The sequence below is a fragment of the Hibiscus syriacus genome, unplaced genomic scaffold (assembly GCF_006381635.1).
Source record: "Hibiscus syriacus cultivar Baekdansim isolate YM2019G1 unplaced genomic scaffold, ASM638163v2 tig00109987_pilon, whole genome shotgun sequence".
Classification (NCBI taxonomy): domain Eukaryota; kingdom Viridiplantae; phylum Streptophyta; class Magnoliopsida; order Malvales; family Malvaceae; genus Hibiscus; species Hibiscus syriacus.
Window position 1 is genome coordinate 988,366 of NW_024062550.1, and position 12,041 is coordinate 1,000,406.

Sequence of the window (12,041 nt, forward strand, 5' to 3'; positions counted from 1 at the left end):
TATGTGTCTAGTAATGTATTTTTCCTATGTACTTGTTGTACATTATAAGTAGATCTGTCCATGAGATGGACAATTTAATAAATATAATGTGGTTCGGGTTGAATAATATTTGTTCTAAATACTCTCAATCATTTGACAATGAACGTTTAATCACCTTCGTAGCCTCTTGTGCTCGAAGCCGTGACCTTTAGGAACAACGACAATTTCTTTAACAACTAATATAATTTAGTTCGTGTTTGATTCTAAGTTATGAGAACAGTTTAGAGATATATTATGCTATTAACTCTACGGTAAATTATACGTTTAGTATCTAAATTATTTGTTTTGGTCTGTTTTAGTACTTAAAACGTTTAATTTTTGTTTTATTTTAGTACCCCAACGTTTTAAACTTGACGGGTGATTAGCATGTGACACTTTTTTTATGGGTAAATAGCATAATTCATCATTCAACTATATTCTCAATCCTATTTTGGTCACTAAAGTTTAATTTTTAAAATTTAATTACTTAACTTTTAAATTACTCCTAATTTAATCATTATAACTTTCAAATTTATTTATTTTTAATTTTATATTAATAAATTAATAAAAAATGTCAAAAAATATTAAAAATAAATAAATTAGAGTGATTAAAATAGGAGCAATTTGAAAGTTGAATAATTAAATTAAAATTTTTAAACTTTAGTACCAAAAGAGGAGTGATAAGATAGTTTAGGGATGAATAATGAAATTTATCCATTAAAAATGCAGTGTCGTTAAATTTTATCGGTGAGGTATAATTTTTTTTTTAAAAAAATAAAAATTTAAGTATTAAAATAAACAAAACCTAAATGTCTGATTCAAACTATAAGGGACTGTTTGTTTATTTCAGAATGATTAACTGCTAAATGATTCAAATGTTGAATGATTCAGAGGCTCTGAATGGTTTGACTCTGAATGTGACATATTGTTTGATAACTAGCTCTGAATGATTCAGAATGTACTTCTGTGCTGAATCATTCAGCACTGTTTTGCTAAATCAGCCAGCACTGAATCATTCAGAGATGCGAAACAAACGTGCTAAACGCTGAATGATTCTATTAAGAGGCAAACAAACAGCCCCTAAATCTTTAAGATGATAACTTTATCTCAGTAATAACTTCTTTTTATTTACATAAATAATATCAAAAAAGATTTTTTTATTAATTTTAGGTAAATATAAGAAAATATATATTCAAAAACAACTCTTAAGTCTTAACCATTTGACATTAAATGCTCAAACCCTTGACATTATTGGTGCTCACGCCCGAGACCTCAAGGAATATCTAAGGATGACAACGAGTGGGATTCTTGGTCAACCCGACCCAACCCGAAAATGTGTATCCTCCACCCAAACCCGACCCAACCCAAAATTTTTATAGGACTCAACCCGAAAAAATAGATATCTTCCACCTGATTACGACTTGAATTGTATTTTTAGAGTATAAATCTGACCCGATCCGATCTATTATAAAAAGGACTTAATTTTAAAAAATAATTGTTTTGAAGAAAATTATATTATTATCATCGGGTCGAGTCGATAAGAGTTTTTTCACCCCGACCCGACCTGATCTCGCACCTTAAAAAATTGATCCGACCCAATAGGAACCTGAATTTAAAAAAAAAATATGATCCTATATGGTATGATCGGGTCGAAACCAATCGGATTCAGATTAAATTGGCATTCCAAATAATAACAACAATTTATTTACCACCGAACTCTCATTATTCGTGTTTCGAAAAAGATTATTTAAGAAAATAATATCCTTTCATGTCGATTAGGCCTGTAAATGAACTGAACGTTCAGCGAACCGTTCATGAACTGTGCGGCGGGAAGTTCGTTTATGTGTGTTTATTTATTAAATGAACGAACATGAACAAGATTTTGTGTTCGTTTAATTAAATGAACGAACATGAACATAGGTCTCGTTCGTTCATTTACGTTCGTGAACGTTCGGTTATGTTCGTTCGGTTATGTTCGTTTATGTTCGTTCGGTTATGTTCGCTTATGTTCATTCGGTTATGTTCGCTTATGTTCATTCATTTATGTTTAACACAATCTTCTTAAATCAATTTTGGTGACCAATTTGTAAGTATCTTAAAAATATTAATTAATCTGATATTCTGATGACTAATTCCATAATTAACACAATTTTATTTGGAGATTAAATCCAATATGTTAACCCGTGAGGCACCTCACACCTATATTCATTTCCCCCCTTTTTTCCCCAAACCATAGTGTTCACTAGAGAGTGGAGACGATCGCTGAAAGCTTCAAAACAAGTTATATTATAGTGCAATCTGAAGTTTTACATATATGCTTTCATCTTTTTCTCTGTTTTATTTAACTTAATAGTTGATATGTAAAGTTATTGTTGATATCTTCACATCTAAAACTCAAGAAAACATTATACTTCTTTCTAGAAATAGATGGGAAGATAAAGGTAACAATCGGAAGTATATGAGCATCAGTAAAGAGAAAAATATATAGAATTTGTCAGAAAACAAAACAAAGGTTTCTATGTAATTTCTGCAAAAGGAGTGTAATAGCGGAAGTAATGAGTTTTCCAGGAAGAACCCATTAATAAGTAGAAAATACACTTTGACAATGAACTTTTGTTTTCATAGTTCTTGTGTGACATTTAGTTGTGGAGTAGACTTTAGGTACGTTAAAATTTTGAATGGTGGTTTAGCAATAATATCACTTATGATATGTAGCATCGAAAGGATTTCGGATCTATGTTATTGCCTTGTAGTCCAATTTGTACCGTTCGAAATCTTCATGCTGTTAAATTTTATACTCTATCAACAGAAATGACCATTATTAACAAACATCACTAAAGTCTGACATTGATGTCACAAAACTTTTAGCCGGCGAATTTATTAGAATAGCGTAGTGGAAAATGATTGTTCATATGTAATCATGGATCACTAAGATAAATGTTATATCGTTAAATTAAGTCGTGTGAATCATTTTAATATTTTAAAAGATCGATCGAAATATTTGATATCTTCAAACATTTCATCACTGCTAATCAGCTCTTACGCTATTTATCACTGTAGATTTAGTTGATTTGCATTGTCGACTATTTTTCATGAAAGAACAATGGAAGGTAGGGTCTCCGACGTTTATGTTTGTTTATGTTCGTGTTCATTTATGTTCGTGTTCGTTTATGTTCGTGTTCGTATATTCGTTTATTTATTAAATGAACGCATGAACAAGTTATATTCCTTAATAAACGAACATGAACAAAAAATTTGTTCGTTTATGTTCGTGTTCGTTTATGTTCGTTTATTTATTAAATGAACGAACATGAACATACTTCCATTCGTGTACGTTCGGTTCATTTATAGGCCTAATGTCGATCACCTAATTTTTGAAAGGTATTTTTAGTGGAACGTGTCTTTACTAACGTGGTTAAAAATTCGCGCGCCTAAATGAATTTAAATGTAAATACCAATAAGATTCCAAATATAAAAAAAATAAATTACGTATTTAGTACTTAAAATATTAGTTTTAGTCTCTATTAGCATTTAAGGTTTCAAATTTTTTTAGAATCATATCTAAAATTTATTTTTTATTTCATTTTATTATCATACCGCTAAAAAATTAACTCTTTTAGTATCTAAACTATCAATTTTGATCAATTTTAGTACCTAAACTTTCAATTTTTTCACAAATTAGCGTCAGATTTTGAACAATGTACTAAAATGAAACAAAAAATAAATTTTAAGTATGCTTTGATTTTTATTAAAAGTTTACGTACTAAAACAAACAAAAATTGATATATAAATAATAAACTCGCAATTTACCCAAAAAAACACAATTTATAAAGTAGGTATATTTCCTTGAACTTTCTCAAGTCATTTAGATAATATTGATTTTTCTTTAAATGTAAAATACCCAACGACAAAGTATTAATAAAGTCGGGAAAGCAGAATTACGAATTTGTCCTACAAGAGACAAGTTGAAGGGAATCGGGTCGGGCGACCCGGCTAGTGTTAACCATGGTTAATTAACCAGGTTTTTCTTAACTAACCATAGTTAGCTTTGTTGCGCAGCCTTTAGGCCCCATTTATTTTACATTTTGAGAGTCTAAAATATTTTTAGGGGCATAAACAAGATTAAATATATAATTTGTTTTTAGAAAAAATATATTTTAAAATAATTTTCAATTTAAATGTGAAAATTAAAAATTTTAACTTTTACGTTTAAACAGAGATGAACTAGGGTATTGGGACAATCATATCCCTTGAAAATTTTAAATTCTTGTATAATTTAGATATTTACTGTTTGATAATGTAATTTCTCTTCCGTAAAATGTATAATTTCACATTCTTAAATTTTTAATATAAATTTTAAAAAGTTCATACTCCATAATATAAAATTGGATAAAGTACGTGTTTAGTACCTAAACAATTAGTTTTGGTCCGTTTTAGTACCTAATATTTCAATTTTTTCAAAACTATTCCTAAAGATTAGTTTTTGTTTCATTTTAACACCCTCGTTCAAAATTTAACGTCAACTTTTGAAAAAAAAATGAAAGTTTAGGTACTAAAACGAATCAAACTTGATATTTTAGGTAATAAACGCTTTAAGTTTTTAACGGTGGGTGCCAAAATGAAAGAAAAACTTGATAAGGTATAGTTTTGAAAATCTTAAAAGTTTAAGTACTAACATAGACCAAAACTGATAATTATGTACTAAATGCGTAGTTTATCCTAAAATTAATCACCTTAACTAACTTGAGTCTGAGCAGCTTTGTCTGTAAGTGTGCTTGAGTTTATTTAGTTTTCTTTTGACATCGTAGACAACTTGTGAATTCGATTGTTCGAATTGAATCCTTTAAAGAGAGCAATATTTATTTTCATCGTTAAGATCATCAATGAGTATATCCATATTTAAAATCAAACATAAATATTATTTTTAATCATATTAGAATATTAAAAAAATAGGATAAATTACACATTTAGTATCTAAACTATTAGTTTCGATATGTTTTAGTACCTAGACTTTTAATATTTTCAAAACGATACTAAAGTTTAGTTTTTTATTCATTTTATTATCCCGTTCAAAATTTAAAATTAGATTTTGAAAAGAATGAAAAATTTAGATACTAAAACGGACTAGAACTGATAGTTTATGTATTAAACGTATTAAATTTTTAATAGTGGGTATTAAAATGAAACAAAAACTACTTTGGTATGGCTATGAAAAATTTTAAAAGTTTAGGTTTTTTTTTTACAATTTGCCGTTGGATTAATGATGAACGGTTTGGATTTCTCGATGAAGAAGCCTCTTGTGGTGTACGGATGGTGAGAAAGAGGTATAAAAATTGGTATTCAGAAGGTAAAAGAGCGCATTTCGTTCATTTTCTTCTTCTTCTTTGCTGATTTGCTTCTACTTTCTTTTTCTTTCTCTTTCTCGTGAACCAAACAGAAAATTCCCGAGAACAAAAATACTGAAAACTGATGTTAATTTATATAAATAAATGTCGAGGATCTAATTTCTAAACGAAGCGAGGGAAACAAAGAGAGGGAAAGGAGGAGAGAAGAATTTGAGGAGTTGTTAAGAGGTGTATAAATTGAGAGCAGGGATTGTTGTTTCTATTTTGATTTATTCTGATGAATTCTCGTTCGTCTATATTCAATGGATAACGCTGTTAACAAAAAATTTCGTTTTGTAATGCCTTTTTCTGCAGATACAATCGAAGAGATTGGATGAAAGTTTTTGGTGGCTCTGATAACCAATCGTGAAGATTTCTTTTATTTCGTTGAAGTTTCTGAGAATCTGTAAGGAAAAAAGAAGACCGTGAACAAAGTTAAAGAGATTTCGAACTATCGCCATGATCTTCTTTGAAAATAATTTTGTTCTTTTTTTTTTGACAGACACATTTGGAAGATAACAGAGCTGATTTCTGGAGAAAATTGGACTGAATTCATCTGCGGTTAGGCAGATCAATTTCTCACATATTCAAAGGATTAGAATGAGTCTGGAGAATAGGCTGCAAATGGCATTATTTTGTTGAAATCCAAAGTAAAACTTGTGTTTATACCATTAAGACTGAAGCAAAGTTGTAACGGCTAAGGCTGAGTGATTTTCAGGTATGAGATGAGATCACGAATCTGACTATCTGAATACCGATTCTAAATCCAACTCAAGATAATCGAGTCGCCGTTGATTCGCCAAGCTTTTTGTTTAAAAGAGTTAGCGTTTTTAGCCTCTTTTTTTTTCCAGAACGCTCAGTGTTCTGCTCTGCCAATTGATTTTCTCAAGCTTGGATTTGATTGAAAACCGAAGATTTGTTTGACGGAGTTGATTTTTTCCCGAGAATGTTACATTCTCAGATTTTAATTTCACTTTGGAAGTTCATTTTGTTTTCGTTTTCTCAGAGTTTGAATCTCAAGTTTTTTTCCTCTTCATAATCCATCAATGAAAATTTCCAAACTATTTTAAGAAGAATTTGATCTGTTCCGCTAAGATTTTTTCCCTCTTTATTTAAATCTTTGCTTGGTTTCTAATTTTCGCTTCCTTAATTCTCCACTGAGAAAGTTTTTTCGATTCTGTTGATTTCTTCCAGTTTTTTCTCATCTCGCTTCTGCCTAGCCAATAGCTTCCCGTTTGGTTACAAGAAACCTAGAGAAAATCAAAACCGAAAAGAACTTGTAAAGAAGCGTTTTGGTTTCTGTTCAATAGTTTGAAAAATGTTGAATCTGTGATTTTCTCAGGTGATAAGAACTACGACCAAAGACGGCTTCACTTTCTTTATTTCTTCCATCTCTCCTCGTATACTTAACTAAATCTTCAACTTTTCACCAGTGTTTGGCTGCTTTCTCTTTCTTTTATTTTCCGGAAAATTTTCCTTGAAAATTCCTAGCCGTCCGATGCACATATTCTAGCGCTAATCAGAGGCAACTGCTGTTTGAAATTGCGTGAAAGTTTCACCAGAAGTTGCATCCAAATTCTCCTAATCCCATCCTTTTCTTATCCTTATCGGCGCTTTCACTTTATTTCTGAAACTGAATCAAAAGCTTTTTCCAGAATTAAAATTCTCAATTTATTTCTCTCATGATGGGACAGGCGTGCACAAAAGAATGGAGGACTCGTTAAGAAGCAACAATAACAATGGTATCGGCAATAGCACCAACTACATCAGAGATAGAACCGCCGGAGCCGGAGTCGACGGCGGACTGTTAAGATCCAGCTCGGATCCGGCCAAGCAAACGGCGTCTTCTTCTGATTTCGTTTTGCAATGGGGAAATCGGAAACGCCTGCGGTGTATGAAAATCCAGGTCAAAGAGGATCAGTCCGGACCGGTCAATCGAACCACGGTTCGAGTCGACCGCCGAGTCGTGAGGGCTGACAAGGACTCTTCGAATCAGCCGAGCAATAATAATCACGGGAACGGGTATTTTAACCTCCGTCAACGGCCTGCTTCCCCTCAAGCTCCGCCACTTCAGCGCGTTCTCAGGTACTGTGTGAAATTTACGTTTTTACACTTCTCTTGGGCGCGTGTATGATACGCTCTCTTCTGATTGGGGGGGGGGTTGGCTCCTTTTTGATGTCTGGTTTTCTTGTGCCGCTTGTTTTTTGCATTAGGTGTTTTGTTCCAGTTGGGGCGATAAAGTACTTTAAATCCGAGTTAATTTAATCATATGTTGTAAAATTTTATTTTAAAATTGTCTCTAATTTTTTTAATATTTTAATTTTAATCTCAAATTTTGATTTTTATTTTAAATTAATTTTTAAATTTTTAAACATTTTAATTCCTTTCTCAAATTATGACCATTTTAAATTAGTCTTTAAATTTTAAATATTTCAATTCCATCCCCTCATCCTATATTAATAAAATCATTAGATCAAATTATACTATTATATATTTGAAAAAAAATTATGTTAAATTGTGATTGAAATTAATTATATATTTGAATAAATTTGGGGATGGAATTGAAAAATTTAAAAGTTTATATATCAATTTAGAATGATTTTCATAGCTTAAGAATAAAATTGAAGTTTTCAAAAATTTTAATATTAATTTAAAATGAGAGTTACAATTTGATGATGAAATTAAAATATTTAAAAGTTTAAAGATTTATTTTGAATAGGAGTTATAATTTGACAACATATGATGTAATTAACTATTTATATCTCAATATTTGGAAAAAATAGATCTATTGTTACAATGAACTTTTACAGGTTAGATTCAGATTAGTAGTGTTTTTGATACATCTATAAATATAATAAATAAATTATACATATACAAAAGTATGATCAAAATATATTTGGGTAAATTACGTATGTATTATATAAATTATTAGTTTTGATTCATTTTAATATTTGAACTTTTAAATTTTTTAAAATCATACATAAAGTTTATTTTTTATTTCGTTTTAGTACTATGTCATTAAAAGTTTTAGTTTTTGGTTTATTTTAATATATTCGTTCAAAATTTAACGTTAAAGTTAAAAGTTTAAGTATACTAAAATGAACCAAAATGGATAGTTTATGTACTAAACGTTTTAAGTTTTTAATGGATAGTAAAATAAAATGAAAAAACATTAGGTGTGATTTAAAAAAAATTAAAATTTAAATACTAAAATAAATCAAAATTAATAGTTAAAGTATTACCTTATATATTTTTCAATATTGAATTTCTTAATAAAAGAGGAAGATGAAGTGACCGTAAAAAAGCGTGAAGAGGTTGTGAATATTTACGGATATGCCATTTGTGCAGAGTTGAATAAAGCGATCTCCGCTTTCATTCCGGTTCTCGGCTCTGTTGCCATTCCTGATCTTGCTAGAAAGATTCTCAATGTATTTGAGGGGCATAAGTAGCTGAATATGATCAAAGGTTGGCTAATACACTAATTTGACTTTTAATTCTTTTTCCCCTAGTAGTGGAGAGCTTTGTTCCGGATAAGCTTTCACACTTGGCTGCCATCGACACACTCCTAGAACCTACACAAATTTGGCTTAGATATTTCAAGATGGGCCTGTCGACTAGTTGGTGAATGCATTTAATGGGTCTCTTTCTCTATAAAAGTAACATTACATGACTGATGCATATTCGGGGGGCTGAATTAGTTTTGTGCACTCTCCCATTGGTCAGGTTGGTTGTGTTTAGGGTTCTTATTGTTTTGGGTAGATCTAGCTTGGAGATTGTATAGTGAATCGTCTAGCAAAGCGACATGGTAAACAAGATCTAGCTTGGAGGCCTGTCGAGTTTTTTGTTTATGGCAAATGGTTTTAATCTATCGTCGTATGATTAGTATTTTTCCTTTAAAAGTGATATTAGGTTGTTGTCGTGTACGGCGACAAATTAAGATCGTTTGTGATTCTTCTTTTGAATTATTGTGCTTTTTTGAAATTTTTATTTTTTTTCTTTGGTGCTAGTAGGATAGGTACTCAATCCGAACCCGACGGATTTCGATTTGATCGGGTCAGATTTTTTTTAATAAAAAAATTGGGGTTGATCGGGTTGAATTTTTTAAGTGTGATATTTGGGTCGGATCGGTTTGGATTTAAGGTAAAAAATACCGATCTGACCCGAAAAAATATATAATTTTACCTTATATATTTAGGAATAATTACAATAATACCTCTCTCTCTATATTTTTTTCAATTAAGTCATTTTTATTGAATAAAAATAATTTTTTTATTATTTCGGGTCGGGACGGATAGGGTTGAGTTTCTAAGTCATATTCGGGTCGGGTCGACCTTTATTTCCCACCCCTAGGTGCTAGTGTGTTTAGAATTCTTATTATTTGATATATTAATTGAGATTTTTATTTTATTTTAACGTATCATAAGTCGTTTAATTTTTTTCTTCGAAAACGATCTTAATCCATAGTCGATATATGACGATGGATTAATATTGTTTGCGAAGGAAAATATGAGTTATTGTATTTTTCTTTGAGATTTTTTTTGTTTTCATCCCTTTGGTGCTACTAATGCATGGTGGTTGATGTTGCTTGAGACACTCGACACTTGATAATTTGTTGGTTTGTTTGATGTCTCTGCACCGTGCACCATCTGATCCTAGCTCCGTGCATCCGTGGGGTTCTTGGACCACAGGTCTACATCACAAACCACCTCAGCCGTCGGATCGGAGATTGGATTTAGGAATCTGGTCCCACTTTCTAATACCAACCCATACATCAAGTCTTCAACACGTAACCTTAATCCACCGTAAAGCCAAAAGATGGCTTTAATCCAACGGCCAGAAAACGGCCTGCGTTCCTTTTAGACCCACTCTTTTCTCTCCTCTCTCCAAAGCTTTAACGACTCTCTTATTTAAAACCCATAATCTCAAAGTCTCAACATTTAAGAATTCTGGATCACTCCCGAGGTTATATTTGTAAATTCAAAATTTACAACTTAACCCCTCTTTATATTTACTTTCCAAAACTTTACCGCAAATCATTCTGTTTTGTTTTGTTTTTTTACCCTTCTTTTTTTTTTGTCTTTGATTTTTCTTATATGTGAATTTGTTTTGTTAATATTTTTTTCCAGGAACTCTGAGAATTCCGGTGCTATGAGAGGCCAAAGCAACGGAGCTGTAAGGGGATTCGCTTCACCAGATAGGGGTGCGCACGATAAGAGAGTGGGTGGTAACAACCATAACAAACCACCACCACCACCGTAGCAGCAGCCACAACAACAACAAATCAGCGGCGTCTTCTGACATGGCTCACGATAGCAGAAAGGGAGGCTCCTCTTCAGGAAGCGGCGAGGCGGCAGCTGCGGCGGCTCCGCCCATCGTCTGGCCACCGAAATTCGTGATTGCTTTGACGAATAAAGAGAAGGAAGAGGATTTCATGGCCATCAAAGGATCTAAGCTGCCACAGAGACCCAAAAAACGAGCGAAATTTATTCAACGGACGCTCAACGTAAGCCCCTCTTACTCTCTTCCTTGAATTGAGTATCTAGACATTAGATTAGAGCAGATTTTGATTTGAAAATCAAAACTAATTTTCTATTTGGATTGGGTAAATAGTCATATAGATGAGGTAGAGAGAACTAACTACACGAGAATTTTACGTCAAATAATGGCTCCTCGCTTTCCCACGAAAAAAAGAAGACAAGAAAACCTTTTAGAGCTGGTAAAGTGTGAGTGAAACATACTCGTGTACGTGTCAGTCCATGAGTGGATGAGAATATGACTGCAAAGGCTGTGTCTGTGTGAGGTTGTAACCCATAATGTTTTTGCGCATTGCAAACCGACCATACAGTATAAAATAACAAAATAAATGGTAAATTATGTATTTAGTATATAAACTATTATTTTTGGTCTATTTTAGTGTTTAAATTTTTACTTTTTTCAAAATTATACTTAACATATAGTTTTTATTTCATTTTAGTATCTCGTCGTTAAAAATTTAACGTGTTTTGTACTTAAATTATCATTTTGGTTCGTTTTAGATGAAGATACTAAAATAAAATTAAATTTTTTAATGGCGGCATATTAAAATAAAACAAAAACTAAATTTTATGTATGATTTTGAAAAATTTGAAAGTTTATATAATAAAAAAGATCAAATTTAATAGTTTAAGTATTACATTTTTAATTTATCCAAAAATAAATTAAAAAATGGTTGTTGATGGTTTTCTTATTTAGGAAGACTTGAACCTTCGACGGCTGGGACGCATCGTTGTCCGGAGGGCATTTATGTAAAAACACTGTTATTGTAGGGTTTGTTTTTTTCTCATGGTTGAATAGTTGTCTTGCCAGGGTGGACCACGGGGGTGATGCATAAAAAACGCAAAGCACCAAATTATTATTTCCTTTTATCTTTCCTTTTCAACATTATTAGGCCATGGTATAATTTAGGTAATATCTAATTCGAATTGGCCGTTAATAGGTCAACATTATTAGGCCATGGTAGTTTAGGTAATATCTAATCTGAATCGGTCGGCCAATCGATCGAACACTGAAATTCTAATCGGGGATTTTCTTTTTTTACAGTTGGTAAGTCCGGGGGCGTGGCTATGTGATCTAACCCTTGATCGATACGAGGTCAGGGAG

At 31.7% G+C, this 12,041-nt stretch overlaps 1 protein-coding gene across 1 annotated transcript; it reads left to right on the forward strand.

Moving 5' to 3' along the window:
• Window positions 1–5,717: 5,717 nt before the first annotated feature.
• Window positions 5,718–10,695, forward strand: LOC120211882. The gene is made up of 4 exons (XM_039210351.1): window positions 5,718–5,808; window positions 5,905–6,120; window positions 7,097–7,487; window positions 10,529–10,695. Exons 3-4 carry the CDS (start codon window positions 7,111–7,113, stop codon window positions 10,659–10,661), a joined length of 510 nt encoding a protein of 169 aa, XP_039066282.1. The 5' UTR covers window positions 5,718–5,808; window positions 5,905–6,120; window positions 7,097–7,110; the 3' UTR covers window positions 10,662–10,695.
• The last annotated feature ends 1,346 nt before the right edge of the window (window positions 10,696–12,041 follow it).

What these genes read in the sequence shown, in the direction of transcription:
- LOC120211882 (XM_039210351.1), top strand. Translation starts at nt 7,111, where the DNA reads ATGGAGGACTCGTTAAGAAGCAACAATAACAATGGTATCGGCAATAGC. An exon ending in CCACTTCAGCGCGTTCTCAG is followed by an intron (nt 7,488 to 10,528) that starts GTACTGTGTGAA and finishes ATTTTTTTCCAG; the next exon opens with GAACTCTGAGAATTCCGGTG.